At 42.3% G+C, this 18,151-nt stretch overlaps 2 protein-coding genes across 2 annotated transcripts; both read right to left on the reverse strand.

Moving 5' to 3' along the window:
* Positions 1–14: 14 nt before the first annotated feature.
* On the reverse strand, positions 15–3,281 carry LOC123972357 (actin-related protein 2/3 complex subunit 5-like). The gene is made up of 4 exons (XM_046051821.1): positions 3,041–3,281; positions 1,570–1,642; positions 303–479; positions 15–115 (listed from the first exon to the last, which is right to left on the reverse strand). Exons 1-4 carry the CDS (start codon positions 3,178–3,180, stop codon positions 53–55), a joined length of 453 nt encoding a protein of 150 aa, XP_045907777.1. The 5' UTR covers positions 3,181–3,281; the 3' UTR covers positions 15–52.
* A 10,156-nt stretch (positions 3,282–13,437) lies between these two features.
* Positions 13,438–15,606, reverse strand: LOC123971853 (tripartite motif-containing protein 16-like). The gene has a single exon (XM_046050874.1). The coding sequence runs from the start codon at positions 15,589–15,591 to the stop codon at positions 13,924–13,926; it is 1,668 nt and encodes a 555-aa protein (XP_045906830.1). The 5' UTR covers positions 15,592–15,606; the 3' UTR covers positions 13,438–13,923.
* Between the last annotated feature and the right edge of the window lie 2,545 nt (positions 15,607–18,151).

Below are 18,151 nucleotides of genomic sequence, written 5' to 3' on the forward strand. Positions count from 1 at the left end.
AATGTGGGGGAGGGGGGGGGGGGGGGGGGGGGCTCTGGTGGTTCTGGGACGATCAGACGGTCTTCCTGGCAGTCAGAACTCTAACTATAGATCCCAAACCTCCCACTGCCAGAGCCTGTGGAAACAAACACACACGTTAGCCAGCCACTGACCATTAAATGAGTTTCAACAAATATTAAATAGTTTTGAATGACTTCAGGACGTGTCTGTATGTTTGCAAATCGCTTTAAATCGCCAAAAGACCTAAGAACACCTTTGTAGTTGGAGGTCTGACATTTCCAAGTTGCAGCATATCTACACACCTTTTCGTGCCACTGCAGCAGCACAGCGCTGCTGTTGTCGGACGGTTTCTCAAAGCCTCTGTAGATGTACTTCATCAGCAGGTCCACTCCGGCTCTGTCCAGGGAGCCCACGGCCTTCTCTATGTCACTGCTCTTAAAACCGCTCAGCACTCTGACCACCAGCAGCTCCGCTCGCTCCTGCACACAAACAACATGCTGCTTTCAAAATATATTAGAACTGTGCAGAGCGCGAGGACATGCTATGTCCTATATGCTATGCAGAGGAGAAACAGGGTCTGAAAACTTTGCAATGACGATAATCCAGGAACAAAGAAATACTTTAGTATTGGTGCCATGCTATTATTTAAATCTTCCATCTATGTTTTAGTTCTTTACTACTGAAGCTAGATAATCCAAAATTGAAATAAAAAACTGAACTTACAGTTACTGAACAGTAATTTATGCTACCTTTAATTTCTGCTGGGTCTTTTGTTTTGTCGTTGCTGTATCTTATTTCTACCCCATTCTGTACGGCCACCAGAGGTGGCAAAACGTAAATATGGGTAGTAATAAAGTGCTGAACAAACAACCTATATGGGTGTTTTTCTGGTGAGGCCAGTCTTACTGTAGGTGCAGGACTTTTACTTTAAAAAAAAATAAAGATCTCAGCACTTTTACCACTGCCAACATCACAACGTCACATGTAGAGACATTTGGCAGCCTAAATTCCCGCGTTCTTGTCAGACAGAGCAGCAACAGAGAGCATCCTGACTGGAAACATCACTAACATGGGATGTGCACGGCCCAGGACCGGAGGGCTCTGCAGCGGGTGATTAAAACTGCTCAGAAGATCATCGGTACTCACCTCCTGAGCATCAGTGGTATCGGTGAGGTGAGGTGCCTGCAGAGGCCAAAGGATACTAAAGGGCAGGACCCACCCAGCCACAGCCGGTTCACCCTGCTGCCTAAACTATCAGACTCTTAAACTCTAATTCATCCTCAGCACTGCTTCAGTGCTGACAGTTTATATCTTTTTACCATTTTCATGATAGCGCCTTTCTGGTCTTTTCGACCACTCAAAGCGCTTTTACACTCCATCATTCACACACTGGCTTTGACATGAAGCCCGGAGGAGCCGGGGAGTGAACTGCCGACACCCGCTCGACCTCCTGAGCCACAGCCTCAATTTCACTTCACAACCTTTTGTAAGGTGACAAATAAATCTACCTCGTATTATCTCTAGCGTCACCTTGTGAGAGCAGCGTTGCACAAAGACAAATACGGATACCTTGGCGTTCTGGTTCTTGGTGTTGACTGGAGGATTCTTTAGCACAGCATTGAGAGCCGCATTCATGTTCCCCTTGCAAACACCAGTCAAGGACAACACAGTTCTACAGGACAGAGGTACGTTTCTTTTTTTTTTTAAATAAATAAAACACAAAGAACTTAGAGAAACAGCATTACTTCCATTAGTACAACGACAACATAAGTATGTTCTCACAGATTCATTCTAATCTGCTGTGTTTTCAAGCTGCTGTCAGAAAAATAAGCTGCGCCATAAAAGCGTACCTGAGAATACAGCACAGGAGCATAAACACAAAGAGGCGTCTACTTTAAACATAAAACACATCCCACTAATAATAGCGGTCAACCGGTACAGGTCACTGGCTGATATTTGGAGAGCAGGGCAGCTGATGGCCGACACATAATGCCGATATCACAACAAAGAGTACAATCTAACATATATTAGGGCTGCAACAATTAATCGAATAGTCAATTAGTTGTCAACTAATAAATTAATCAAACTATTTTCATAATCGATAAATCGGTTTGAGTCATTTTTTAAAGAAAAATAATCTGATAGGATCTTAAAGGAGAATATTTTCTGGTTTAATTTCTCCTCTGTGACAGCAAACTGAATATTTTGGGGTTATGGTTATTCTTTACAGTATAACTATATTTATATTTAACACTAGCCAGTAATGCTTTTAGATTAGATCTGCTGTCATTTAGGAGAAACCTGTTAACATGATGCAAATATACCGGGCTCGCTGCGCTGTATAAAAAGGTACTGAGTCGGTGTAACACCATAATCTGTGACCATGATGTTTTCCCAACCTTAACCAATTCTACATTTGGTGCCAAAACCTAACCAAACTGCAACCGCTTCACAGCATCTGGCGCTTAACTTCCCATTTGGGTCGCAGAATCTGATAGGTCACAAATTTTGGTGTCACACCGGAAAGGGCGGTCAGAACATCGTTCCACAGCAGATCACTCAGATGTGAGTGCAGGTATCAGCCGATGCCGATTAATTATTCAGAACCCCGGTGCGTAAACTGCGCTGGCGTTACGCACACAGACTGGAAGGTTACGCACTACAACACGCACATTAAAAGTAAAGTCTGCTCGGTTAAAACACAAACAGTTAAAGTAACGTTAACCGGCCACACCCTCCTCCTGTGCACACCCGGAAATGCTGCAGAGTTATCTCAGAGGAAATGTTCAGCCTGCCGCACACATCCCGCAAAAATATGTCACGCGTGTCTCATTTAACATGACTGCAGTATAAAAAACTGAAATAAGATAAGGGCTATTGTGGATATATCTAAATATACTGCGAATCTGCAGCCCTTTAGTCTCAGATATCGTTACGTTATATTTGACAGAGCCCCGACATGGTTACTGTAGCTCCTGCTGGCTCGTGCCCCTGCCTGAAAAGAGAATTTAGTCTTTTCCTTGAAGTTATTAAAGGATATTCTCTGAGCAAAGCGTCCACTTCTGCTTCGTCTGGACCGCCCTGGTTCTCTCCTCCGTCTTCCTCGTCCACAAACTTGTTCTCGTCGTATTCATCAACGTCCACTCTCCTAAACCGGTCGGAGACTGTATTTTTAGACATTTTGGACACGATAGTAAAGATAGTTTTACGCACAAAATGAGCGTTTCTGTCCGCAGAGACAAGCAGATGTACTGTCCACTTCCTCACTTCCTCACTTCCTCTTCTTCTTTCTCCTCGGAATAAGTGCCAGTTGTTAAACCAGCGTACAGTTTTATTACCGCCACCCAACGGACTGGAAGATGTAGTAAAATATTAGCAGGACAAGAAACAAAGAAATTCCACAGTGGGTGGTGGATGAAGTATTCAGATCCCTTACTTAAGTAGAAGTACTAATAGGTCTACTACACTTACTACTCTGTTGAATACTCTTTTACAAGTAAAAGTACTGCATTGAACATGCTACTCAAGTAAAAGTATGTAAGTATGATCAAAAAATTTTACTTAAAGTACTATAAGTAAAAGTAGGGTGAAGTCAGCCACTTTTTGGTAAATGACTAATAAGACCATCTAATAATCTACGCATGAGATTTAATGATATTTTTAGAAACTGGCATGGGTCACGTTTATTTGTAAAAAATGTGAAAAAGTATAATTGTTTTGTAATTATGAGAATTTGACAATAATTATCGCGCTTTTGTTCAATAACAATATAACAAATGTTCAATAAATATTTAATAAATGTTTGATTTTATTCACTTACATACGTGACATACACGAATTAGGAATAATTTTTTTTATTAAGATGTTTATTTTGTAAAGGACTGAAAAGAAGCTTTGACTTAATTAAAATTTTTTCACGTATATTTGTTGACAGATTTTTTCATAATTGTTTTGAATGTTCTACCTCAGATTTGTGAGGTAATCCACCGTTGGGCTTCAAGTGTTGACAGAAATCAGCCTTTAAACTCAAAAGCAGACAAATTCGATACTTATCGTCATAATTATCGATATCGAAAGATATGACACTTTTTATCTTGATAACACTTTTGTCCATATCGTCCAGCTCTAGAGTTTGAGTATCAGCATGTTGCCTCTGCCGCTGTTCAGGTTAAATGTAACACAACACAGTGATTTTCGCTGAAATCAATTAAATTTTTGCAAGAAACTGACATTATTGTCTTTGAGGTGCCACAGTAACATCTTAAATACATTTTATGAAATAAAACAACAGAACAGATTCACTTCATCCACACAATCAGTGGGTTTGAGCAGAATCTCAAATACATCAATACCAATATTCAACAAACATTTAGAGCACAGAGAAGTTTCCATTTTCATGCAGAGAAATGTCAGTTCAGGTAAACAAAAGTCATCCTGAGCAGTGATAGCCTCCATGGCTAAACAGACACAGGAAGGAGCTCCACCTAAAGAAACTCAAACATTTACACAGCAACTAATGAGAAGACGTCAAAGTACCGCCCACAATGTTTGATTGACAGCTGATCTCTGTGCAGTGAAGAAATGCCACAACAATCAGCTCTCAGCAACAAACATGAAGACAAAATAAACAGGTTAACACTCTCCAAACTCTGTATTACATTGGCTGATATATCCTGTATAAGACATATTGATATTAAATATGTATATGCATGAAACAATCATACAGTTGGTCATCATTAGCACATACACACAGGTTTGTATGCTGTATCACATGTTAACCTTCAGAGTTGCAGCCTTCTTGCAAAGGCTCAGTTGTATTCATAAATCAAGTCTTCTTCCACTCCTCACCTATGCCTCCTATATTTATAAATCTTAGTTTACTGTTATCGAGCCTGGCTCCAGGTGTTATCAACTTTATGTGAGAAACCAACAAGGCCTCATTGTCTCTCGTTTGGATGTCTAATTAATTTTAAATCATGGTCTATACCCTAACTTCCCCTCCCGCCAATTAGCAACACTGTTAAACTGGCTTGAACACACGAACACACACAGAAAGTGTGTGTTCGTGAAGGCCGCAGCCTGAAAGCAACAGGCGGAGCAAGAAAACTGCATCTCAAAGTTTCAGTGTATCTTTCAATAAACACCTTAAACATCATTCTTATAAACACGTTAAACATTACATTTAGTGGTTATCATGCTAGGCATTTGGAATATTCAAACATCAAGGCTAAATGCTAATAAAACATCTACAACAGAAATTAAAGGATAGAAACACAGAATTTAACCCACTGGCCAATAAAGAGGTCATAATAAAAAAGCATAAAGGCCACCGCAAAAGGACTAAAGCCTTATTTATGCTTGTCGAATCAACGGCGTAGCCTGACGTGCACCTGCTCAAAAATGAAACTACACATTGCAGCGACGTGGACCATATGAACTGTGATTGGTTGGCTGGGTAGCATCGCAAAGTCTACAAGAGCCGCACCTTTATCATTTTACCCTCATTCAAGTTAGCGGAGGGCTAAACAGGAAGTTAGCCTGCTCAGCTGTCAAAAGTCAAGACAGTGGACGCTGTAGCTCTATCGCCAACTTGCGTTTTGGTGGTGTAAATTCAGAATGACGCAGACACCAACGCACAACTATAAATGCATGGCTATGGTGTAAGCGCGACACAGAAGTCTAAATCACAAGTTACCATCTCCCACAGAAAACGCTACTCCTTTACTTCAGTAACCAAGTTGTGTCACTTTGTAACACGTGTCATAATGCTCGCCTAGCGGCTAGTCAGACACGCCCTCAAAAACACTGGTGGAGAAACACACTGAGCTGCAGCACACGAGATTTCCGCCTGCCGCCTGCCGCCTCCCCTCAAACCCACCCTCCTTACACTAGCTACCCTCCAGCCAGTCAGTGGACATAAAGCTGTTACTATGATGTAGAGACAGAGCTCAGTTAAACGTTTACATATGAACGATAAATTTGTTACAAATTATTCACTTACCGCTCTGAACTTGCTCCAGTCTAGGTTGTGAAGCAGATTTGGGAACATGTACGGCTGAACCAAAGACGTGTTTATGGCTCGTCAGGATCCACCCTACTCTGCTTCTGATTGGTTAGTAGTCGACCTAGGAAATCGATCTAGGTACTGCACATGCGCAACTCCCAACAAAGATCTTGTAGAAGTGAGATGCTTCACTCAGTAGCTAAAACGGACCATTCAACATATGGTTGCAGAAATATTCAGTATGAAAATATGGTGTTTTTAGAAAATGAAACCATGTAAACTTATTCTGGTACAACCCCTAAATAAAATGATGAACCTGAAAATGAGCATGATTTGATCACTTTAAATGACTTCTGACTATTTGAGTTTACAGAACACAACAGTGTCTCCAGAAGAATAATAAAACCAGTCCAGCATAGAGAGGCTGAGTGAATGTGGTCTGGACTCTGTGGAGGAGAGTCATGGTTTCAGAGATGCTGTAGAAGGACAGAATACCTGCACTGTGATCCAGGTACACTCCTACTCTAGAGGACCAAGGACCTGAGACGGGAGTTTGGACATTGTTGGATCTAAACTTAAAACTGTCATGGTCACAATACAATGCCCACGATTTGTCACTGAGTCCAAATACACATTCATCTGAGCTCCCCGCTCTGCTGATATTCTTGTATGCGACTACAACACAAACTACACATGCTATTCAAGTTACAGTAATATTGACAGTATTTACCTGAGATTACTAAGTACACTGACTCAATTGCTGTACTTCAGAACAAAATCAGGGTACTTGTACTTTACTTGAGTATTTCCATTGTATGCAACTCTATACATTTACTCCAGTTACATCTCAGAGGCAAATATTGTACATAAACTCCACTACATTTGTCTGACAGCTTTAGTCACTAGCAGGGCTCAACGTTAAACTTTTTTGCAACTGGTCCCATCAGTCCAGGGGGTTTGAAACTTACTGGCCCCAAGTCAATTTTTACTGTCCCTCCCTTCAAAGGTTGTAATTGATCAGTGTTACAAAAAAACATTAAAAGTTATGTTACTCTGTTAACACGTTTAATCGTTTATTAAATACATCCTGGATATAAAAAAAACTAAACTGAAATGTAAGGCAAGAGCATTAACCACTGTACTATGGACCACCCACCCCTTGAACATATATTCATACTCTAAATCGCACACACCTACCATATACATGGTATATGTATATGTATGTATATAGACGGCTTCTCATAGAAGGCACATTCACTACAGTAACGTTACTGACTGCGGTCTAACTGTTAGAAAATATGGCAACAATCTCATTGTAATATTAAGTCTAACTCAATAAACGTTTAATTATAATGACATCCAAATTATTTCAGTCTGAATATAAACTTCTTTATGTTCATCCATGCTATGAGATATGATCTGAAATTTTTTACAAAATAAAAAACCTGATGGCAGTCCATCATCTGTGCATTATTAAGGGGGATACATATTTTAGCAGACTGCATGTCCAGCCTGGTAGGACCAGTACGGTAATGGCTTTCTTCGTAGTTTTTTTTTTAAATGCAATGCATTATTAAATTACTATGATAATAATTCATTCATTAAAAAGGGGGATTTAGAACAATTCCCGGCACAATCCAAAGGCCATCATTAGGTGGATTACAAGGAAAAAATATTGTCTACAATGCTGCATTCAGTTCAAAGTAGATGGTGTTCTGACGATCTATGCTGCCTTGTCGAAAAATGCTACCTTACGTGTTCCCATTTCCAATCCCATAAAAGGTATAACTCTCTAAGTATTATGATGTCTTCTGTTTTTTTATAACAACATCATTTCAGGGGTAGCGTATTCTGATAATGACTAATATCCCCTATCAAATAATGCTCCCACTACAGAATCATTTTACATTGCACCACTACTCACTTCATGTGCACTGTAAGGAGATGGGGAACATGTTTAAATGCTATATGATGCCATCTTTATTCAAGATAGCAAGGTTGCACAGATTTAGCCTTTGACACAGTCAACCACAGGATGCAATGGGCATCTCGAGTAAAGCACTCCTGTGGTTCAAATCCTACCTCCCGGGGCGTTCCTACAATGTTTTGTGGCAAGGACAATTATCCTCCTCCTACTGCCTCTCCACAGGGGTGCCCCAAGGCTCAGTGCTTGGGTCACTTCTCTTCTCAATTTGCACCACCTCACTGGGGCCGATCATTCGCTCGCACGGCTTCTCTTACCACTGCTACGCAGACGACACGCAACTCTACCTATCCTTCCTGCCAGGCGATCCCACTGTCTCGGCGTGGATCACGGACTGTCTATCAGACATATCTGCATGGATGAAGGCTTGCCACCTTCAACTAAACCTCTCTAAGACTGAACTCTTGGTCATTCCAGCCAAGCAATCTATCCACCATAGCATCAAACTACTAATTGACTCCGCAACCATCACTCCAACCAGGGTGGTGAGAAACTTGTGTGTCATGATTGATGACCAGCTGTCCTTTTCAGACCATGTTGCTGCCGTCTCACGGTTGTGCCGCTTTGCTCTATACAACATAAGGAAAATCAGGCCCTACCTCACTCAGTACGCCACCCAGCTTCTGGTACAGGCCATGGTTATCTCTCGCCTTGACTATTGCAATACTCTCCTAGCAGGTCTTCCAGCTTGTGCAGTGAAACCCTTACAAATGGTTCAGAACGCAGCAGCGCGTCTGGTTTTTGATCAGCCCAAAAGGACTCCCCGTGGCCTCCAGAATCAAATTCAAGTCACTAATGCTTGCATACAGAGTGACTACTGGGTCTGCACCCATCTACCTAAACTCCATAATACAAACTTACGTTCCTTCTCGGCCGCTACGCTCCTCCAACGAACGCCGCCTGGCTCTGCCGTCCCTTCACACAAAGCAATTCCAGTCCCGGCTATTCTCATCTGTGACACCACGATGGTGGAACGAGCTACCACACGCCATCAGAGCAGGGGCGTCCCTCTCTAACTTCAAGAAGCTCCTGAAAACTCATCTCTTCCGAGAACACTTCCTCTTATAACACCTCTAACTCCTAACCTCTAACATGCACTTCCTGTGCTCTTCTTCTTCTATCCCCTACAATGATCTTGTATTAATTGCACTTTTTGTTGACTCTTACTTCCTTCCCTAGGTATCTTCCCCATTGATGTGATATGTATATATGAGTGAAACTGAGTTTGTAACTCCCTTCTGCTACGTAGCAGACAATGTACAGTAATATAAAAAATGTTTTAAAATTTGTAAACAGAAGTAAACTGTATTCAGTGGAGCAGTGCTGAGGAACAATTTGAGTTCAAAAGTGATAGCTTGGAGGAAAAAGCTTTTCTGCAGTCTGGTGGTGCTGCAGCAAAAACTTCTATATACAGTAAAGGTGGCCTGCCTTTACATGCACATGAAGGTTAATCACATCCCATTCTTAATCCGTAGGGTTTAATATGGAGTTGGCCCACCCTTTGCAGCTATAACAGCTTCAACTTTTCTGGGAAGGCTGTCCACAAGGTTTAGAAGTGTGTTCATGGGAATTTCTGACCATTCTTCTAGAAGCGCATTTGTGAAGTTAGGCACAGACGTAGTTTCCGCTCTAATTCATCCCAAAGGTGTTGTATCAGGTTGAGGTCAGGACTCTGTGCAGGCCAGTCAAGTTCTCCACACCAAATTCGCTCACCCATGTCTTTATGGGCCTTGCTTTGTGCACTGGTCCGCAGTCACGTTGGAACAGGAAGGGGCCATCCCCAAACTGTTTCCACAAAGTTGGGAGCATGAAATTGTCCAAAATGTCTTGGTATACTGAAGCATTAACAGTTCCTTTCACTGGAACTAAGGGTCCAAGCCCAACCCCTGAAAAACAACCCCACACCATAATCCCTCCTCCACCAAGTACCGTTCTCCTGGCAACCGCTAAACCCAGACACGTCCATCAGATTGCCAGACAGAGAAGCAAGATTTGTCACTCAAGAGAACACGTCTCCACTGCTCTAGTGACCAGTGGCGGCGTGCTTTAGTGGGTGAACAAGCTGTGGCTGGGTGGGTAGTCAGGAGATGGGTACCAACGATCTTCTGAGCAGTTTTAATCACCCTTTGCAGAGCCCTCTGGTCCCATGTTAGTGATGTTTCCAGTCAGGATGCTTTCTATTGCTCCTCTGTAGAAGCTGATAAGAACTTGGCGTGGGAATTTGGACTTCTTAAGCTTCCTCATGAAATACAGTCGTTTCTGATCTTTCTTCACCAGCGTGGAGATGTGAGACGACCATGTCAGGTTCTCTGTGATGTTGATTCCCAGGAACCTGAAACTGTTCACCTGCTCCACCTCCGGACCACTGATGTAGACATCAGTGTGTGTCTTTATCTCCTTTTTCCTGAAATCAACAATCAGCTGCTTAGTTTTGCTGATGTTGAGCAGTAGGTTGTTCTCTTTACACCACTCTGCAAGATTATCAATTTCCTCCCGATATGAACTCTTGTTGTTCTTTGAAATTCGGCCAATGAAGGTGGTGTCGTCCACAAACTTCACAACAGAGTTCTCTCCATTTTGAGGGATGCAGTCGTGGGTGTACAGCGTGAACAGGAGGGGGTGTTGAGCACTAGAGTGGAGGAGGTGTGTCCGCGAATCCGAACTGACTGGGGTCTGTTAGTGAGGAAGTCCAATACCCAGCTGCAGAGTGTTGTAGTTAGAGTTTGTTGATCAGTTTCATGGGGGAGGTTGTGTTGAATGCTGAGCTGAACAGCATTCTGATGTAGGTGTTGTTTTTCTCAAGGTGTGTGAGGGCTGAGTGGAGGGCAGTTGAGATTTCCTCCTCTGGGCAGCAAATGTAAGAATACTGAACAGCGTTTTTGTAAGCAAACTGGTGAGGGTCCAGGCTGGCTGGGATGTTGTTCTTTATGTTGAAGAACCAGTTTCTCAAAGCACTTCATCAGAATGCTGTGATAGTCGTTCAGACTAGACACTGCAGACTTTTTAGGTTCAGGGACGATAGTGGCTGTCTGAAAGCAGGAGGGAACCCACTCCTGAGACAGTGAGATGTTGAAAATGTCAGTAATAACATCAAGTAGCTGATTGGCACAGGATTTTAGCGCACGGCCAGGAATGTTATAAGGCCCAGCTAATTTACTCATATTCACTCTCAGCAGGTTTTAGTTTTAGTGAGGAAAGTTGAAAGGACAAATGCACTTCTGCTCTAAACACAAACACTTTACTTTTTAATCAGGATTTTTGAAAAAACACAGCACAACAGCAGCCCTAAATATAGTAAATTACTTCTTTTCACAAAAACAACATTGTGGCAAGCTTTTGATACAGAGGATCATGCAATATCAAAACAAGGATTTTTCAATGTGTAGGATTGTCAGAACAAACAGTCTGCTGGTTCGGAAACTATCAGTCTGGTAGATCTCAGTGCAGGTGGACAGTCTCCCTTTTAGGCCTCTTAGTGTACTCAAGGCATGCCCCAGGGATTAGTGCTGGAACCACTTCTATTTATTTTATACATCAACAGTCTTGATCAAAATGTCTCCAACGCAAATTTCCACTTCTATGCCGATGATACTGTGATATACTGCTCTGCATTACCACCAAAGAAGGCTCTTTGTCAGCTTCAACTTGCTTTTAATACTGTTTTTTAAACTTTAAACTTCACTGGTTTCTTTTAAAATACTTTTAAATGACTTTGAGGCTGGCAAATCTGTCTATTTCACATTGCAGAGGTTCATTGCAGTAAAGGTAAATATTAAAAAGTGTGCAGAAGTGCTTCATTGTAGATTGTCCTCTGTAATTAAAATAAGAAACAGCAGCTGGAGCCAGACACTCACAATCACACACACACACACACACACAGCTGTTTAATTAGGTGCATTTGAGATGAGAAAAGCAACTGCGGCCACCAGCGGTTTAAATATCATCATCATCAATCATGTGACATGGTGACGTTTTGCAGTGCCGGCGAAAATCGGACACAATTTCTAACCAGCATGCCTTGTTTTAAGTCCAGCATGCATCACGTTAAGTCAGCGCTGCGCAGCGCCGCATGAAGTCAAAGGCACCTATTGTTGAACCATGTCAGTGAACGCACCTTGGCCTCTGAGAGTGTCAGTTATATGTAGCGCTTTCTCAGTATCATCTAGCATGAGATAAAGCGCCCTGGGTTCTTTTCAGTAATCTGCACCCTATAGTATCAGTTGCAACCTGTAACCACTAACTACTTTAGGAACACTCTAACAGAACTATATCAATTTTACAAAAGATGGTGCAGATGTGTAGTTTTTAACCCTTTTTAAACTGAAAATACTCTGCTTCAAATGTGTATATTTATAACAATGACAAAGAGGTAAATCTTATAACATAGATAGTTAAATAGTTAAATTTTTTAAAATAAAAAATAATAAAATTAAATGAAATAAAGTGACCTTTAGGGTTAAGAGAGATGTCCCCTCAATTACCTTAACAAATCAAAGTATACAACCGTCCACTTGTTCCCCAGATACTGTAAAACTGATAGGTCAGTCTGTACCTTTAAAACTCTTGATGGAAACTTAAAGTTCTCTGCCCTAAACACTTACTGTAAATATCTAAATTTACCTTAGCAAACATTATTTTTTCACATTCCAACTGCAAATGAACATTCAGCAGCAAATACCTCAGATAACTTCATATAAACCAATTATCATATATCCATAACCACAGTGCTGTAAGTTACTCAGTTACTCTAATGGGCCCCCAAAAAATAAAAGCCGGAATTAAAATAAACAACCCCCGTGGCAGGCCTGAATGCTGCTTGAGTCGACAGATTACAGTGGATGGTCCCTTCGCTCCCTGAGCAGGGTACCAGTGAGGTCTCTACCCTCTAATATTCGTCTTGATTCGTAGCTATTCGCCACTCAAAATACAGTTGCACACTCACACTGCAGCGTCTACTTCTCTCGCATGTCTCCCTCGTTTCTCTGCTCTTCCAGTTCCTCTGACTAGGACTAGTCCTGACCCCTATTCAATCATACCTGTTAGGAACTAGATGTCTCTGTCAGTGGACTAATCAGAGGCACATAAATAAAAGCATCAGGTTAATATGTCTCACCTCGTGTTGAGTGATGTACGTTCTAAATAAACTATGAAAACACTGTCCTCTTAAAGGAACAGCGCCTACTATAGTAACAATGTAGGGTTTACACTGCTGTGTTTAAATTTGCTCTGGGGTTTAACCCCGTGGCTACATGTAAAAAGCAAGTGACAGAAAACTCTGCTCATTTCTCTATGACAAAGCTGTTTTAGTGAGGAAAGCTGAAAGGACACAGACTGACTGACAAATGCTCTTCTGCGTTCTGTGTTTTAGGAGGACTGCCTCAGTTATACTCTCATATTAGTTTCACATTTTCTCCATCAGCTCTGTATGAATGAAGACAAGAAGAAAAGATTTTGTTAATGTTTGTTTATTCATCATGTAAAGCTTCAGTTTGTTCACACATCCCATCAGTAACGTCTGTTAAATGACTCTTGTTCAATGATTTCAGGTACAGATTCACTTCATCCACACAAGCAGTGGGTTTGAGCAGAATCCCAAGTACATCAATTCAAATATTCAGCAAACATTTAGAGCTCAGAGAAGTTTCCATTTTCATGCAGAAAAATGTCAGTTCAGGTAAACAAAAGTCATCCTGAGCAGTGATAGCCTCCATGGCTAAACAGACACAGGAAGGAGCTCCACCTAAAGAAACTCAAACATTTACACAGCAACTAATGAGAAGACGTCAAAGTACCGCCCACAATGTTTGATTGACAGCTGATCTCTGTGCAGTGAAGAAATGCCACAACAATCAGCTCTCAGCAACAAACATGAAGACAAAAGAAGTTTAAGGCTTAAAACACAGAATTTAACCAACTGTCCCTGAAATGACTTCTATTAGAGTTTACAGAATTTAGCAGTGACTCCATAATAATACAGCCAAAGTCCAGCATAGAGAGGCTGAGTGAATGTGGTCTGGACTCTGTGGAGGAGAGTCATGGTTTCAGAGATGCTGTAGAAGGACAGAATACCTGCACTGTGATCCAGGTACACTCCTACTCTGGAGGACCGAGGACCTGAGAAGGGAGTTTGGACATTGTTGTACAAAAAGGTATAACTGTCTTTCTCACAATCTAATGCCCAAGATTTGTCATTGAATCCAAAGTCACATTTCCTCCAGCTCCCTGCTCTGCTGATATTCTTGTATGCAACTGCTACATGAACTCCTCTCCCTCTCCACTCCACCTCCCAGTAACAACGTCCAGTCAGACTCTCTCTACTCAGGACCTGCCAACAGCTAGCGAATCTGTCTGGGTGATTAGAATAAGACTGATTTTTTCTCATTAATGTTGCTTTTCTGTTCCCCTCAGATAATAACAGACGTGTGTGTGCTGTGTTTGGATCCAGTGTGATTTCATGGGAATATTTTAAGAATCCAGCTCTGGTCTTGGGCACTGGCTCTGACAGTAAAACATCCACTTCAGTCACTGTCAGTGAGACGTTTGTCCATTTTGCACTCAGAATGTCCTGTAGTCTATTTCTGACTTCTAACACAGCTGCTGTCACATCCTCAAAGTAGCGCAGAGGACGGATGTTGATGCTGGATGAGTCTGTAGATTCACTGAGTGCTGACAGTGAGGGGTAGTTGTGTAGAAACTGGGTGTGATCCTCTGTGTGTGAGAGCTGCTTCAGCTCAGCGTCTTTCCTCTTCAGCTCAGTGATCTCCTGCTCCAGCTTCTTCTGAAGCTCTTTGACTCGACTCACTTCAGTGTCCTGCTGGGATCTGAGCTGCCGCTTCACATCGGACCTCCTTTTCTCCATCAGACGGATCAGCTCGGTGAAGATCTTCTCACTGTCCTCCACTGCTTTATCAGCAGAGCCATTGATAGCCTCCACCTCCTGCTGAAGCACCTTCACATCTTTCTCTCTGTCCTGGATTCTCTGCTCGATGTTTTGTCGACTCACCCAGAGCTCTCTCTGCCTCTTAGTCCTTTCTGCTGCAGCTGAGACTGTGTCGTGGCCTTTATGTTCATCCACAGTGCAGAGATAACAGATACTCTGCTGATCAGTACGGCAGAACATCTTCATCACCTCATCATGACGAGAGCAGATGTTCTCCTGGAGCTTCTTGGAGGGCTCCACCAGCTTGTGTTTCTTTAACGGAGCAGCATCATAATGAGGCTGGAGGTGTTTCTCACAGTAAGAGGCCAGACAGACCAGACAGGACTTGAGGGCTTTCACTTTTCTCCCAGTGCAGACTCCACAGGCCACATCTTCAGGTCCAGCATAGCAGTGATCAGCAGGAGCAGCTTGGAGTACAGTCTTCAGTTTCCCCACTAAAACTGCCAACATGTTGTTTTTCACCAGGACAGGCCTCTGTGTGAAGGTCTGCCCACACTGAGGGCAGCTGTGGATTTTCTTCTCCTCCTCTGCATCCCAGTGGGTTTTAATACAGTTGATGCAGTAGCTGTGTCCACAAGGAATAGTCACCGGATCCTTCAGTAGATCCAGACAGATGGAACAAGAGAAGGTTTCCCGATCTAGCTGAACTCCTTTCTGCGCCATTTCATCTCTCAGTGACGACTGTCTGAGTTTCACTTTCTCAGAAGTGAAACTAGTTTGAGCTGAGGGGAGGGAACAAGGAAATATATAGACAGAGTGGAGCTCGCTGTGTTGGAGAGCAGGAAGTAGAGGGAGGGGTTATCAAGCTGCAACTCACTCCAGGTAGAAGAGCAGCTGAGAGTTTGTTTTCTCATTTACAGCAAAGCCTTTGTTAAAACCTTCTCCCCGTTTGAAAGTTTTAAAGCTCTAAAATACTTCTTGGCTCCTCAGGCTTTGCTGATGGCTCCATTTTTCTCCAACTCTGTAAATTATGTTCAGGTTTATTTTACTGGTTAAAACCAGTTGACTAACAATAATCAAAGTAAACTGTCATAAAAGATGTTAGATTTGTCATTACAGCGGCCAACTGTCCGCTAAACACTTATTCTTACAATAGTGTTACCTAAGCACTCACAGTTCTTTCCATTTTTTAGTGACTGTCGCTTAATCTCATGGTTGTTTTCAAAAGTTTTGGTCGCTAATGCTGCTGTACTTTAGCTTAGCCGTTAGCGACTTTAGCTCAGCAGCTAGTGATGGCTTCTCCTTCTTCCTCTCGCTCTCCTACTGTGTGTCAGATGTTCAGTTACTCCTCTGCCTCCTTTAGCTGTAATGGTACGTGTAACAAGTGTAGTTTATTTGTAGACATGGAGGCGAGGCTCAGTGATTTAGAAGTCCGGCTCCGCACCTTGGTATATCAGTCTTTAGCTACTGTAGCTAGCCAGTCCGCAGTAGTTGGTGCGGAACGGGTCACCACCAACCTGTTCACGTTTCTAACAGATTTTCCCCACTCAGCGACACACCCGCTGAGAAACCAACTCTGATCATTGGCAGCTCCATTTTGAGAAACGCAAAGTTAGCGAAGCCAGCGGCCATAGTTAAGTGCATCCCTGGGTCCAGAGCGGGCGACATTGAGTCTTATTTGAACTGCTGGATAAACGTAAATACAGTAAGATTGTTATTCACGTCCGCGGTAATGACTCCCGGGGCCTGTACCACAAAGCAGGACTTGAGCTTATCGAGGTAACTTCGTGGTTAACTCTGGGTTTTCAGCACCATGACGGTGGTTCACTTCTTACTGGGGTAGATTGCCATGGTAACTTATGCTGAACGGCTAACCTACTCTGGAGCAGGTTATGTTCCAGATAAGAGATCAACTCTATGAAAAGGCCGCCTACTGACCAATCAGCTCTCTTGGAAAATGACATCACCGGCTGTAGGAGATCCCACAGACTGTTTTAGCCAATAAGCTGCTTTATGTTTGCAGCCGTGATGTGGAGAAACTCTTGTAGGCTATAGTGATATCATCCTACAAAGACTAATTAAAAGCCTTAGGTTATTGTAGGACTATATGTATTGACAGTAAGCCTACTTACTGCTTTTAAATGTGTTTAATATTTATTTGCTCCCAGTCCGTTTAACACTGCTTGTCGCAGCCGTTAAAAAAAAAGGGGTTTCATTTTTCTTATGTTAGGCTGAATATTATGAGCAATTTGGTTGGGATATTGGAATACAAAATTTTAATATGAACGTAGGCTATTAAGATAGTAGCTTTCTTACAGACTCATCATGTAGCCTACCTCCCCACCTTTTGAGGTGAGTTTTCAGTAGCCTAAATGTTGAGATTCAGTCTTTCAGCCACTATTTGAGCACATTTTATGGCATGAATGGATTTTTCATTTCATTGCTTTATGAAGTTAATTTAGAGCCATTCTATGGGAAAAGGGATCAGAACGGCAATACTTTCCTGAGGTACCCTGTGGATGGAGAGGGATTGGACAATTCCTTTACTGTCCTGCTAGGTGTCAATAGAGAAAAAGCAACAGCATGTCGGTGCAAATTAGGATATACTTTTTTCTGTCTTTCCCAGTACTCCAGGGGGTTGCGATGTTTGGTTCACCCAGGTACGTTTGGACCTCTACTGTTGCGTCTGCAGTGACATTTTGTGTCCTAGTCTGCAGGACTGTGGTGTCCAAATGATGCCACAGACTGTAAGTGACTAAATACAGTAAGACAATTAGTATGTATTACAGTATCTATTACCTTGAATCAAAGGCTTCTGATATGTGACTATGAGCAGTGAGCCTCTTCTCGGCCTCTGCTGCTTTATTGGGGCTAAAGAAGCCTATCTTTTTAAACCTGAGATCAAGCAGTGTTGCCAGTGACATGATGCTCATTGATTGCAGTGTGTATAGCTTGTACCGTAACTGTCTGCTCAGACTCTCACACAGTGTTTTGGTGAAGAGCCTTTTTACAAGTAAATATAAAGTATGCGCCACACAATTTGTGTGACGCAAATGAAGCTCCTTGGCACAAGCACCATCAGTCACAAGGTAAGTAACTTTGTTTGTAATACCCCACTGTGACATAAGTGCTGCTTTTACTTGTGCGAAATTTTCAGCAGTTTTGAGCACCCCTAAAACAACAGAATACAAAGAGGTGCTTGCATCTATAAAATGGCATGTCACAGCTAGATACGCGTCGGTGTTGATAGAGATACACACATCTGATGTTAAACTAACTGCTG

Source organism: Micropterus dolomieu, linkage group LG06 (assembly GCF_021292245.1).
Source record: "Micropterus dolomieu isolate WLL.071019.BEF.003 ecotype Adirondacks linkage group LG06, ASM2129224v1, whole genome shotgun sequence".
NCBI lineage: Eukaryota > Metazoa > Chordata > Actinopteri > Centrarchiformes > Centrarchidae > Micropterus > Micropterus dolomieu.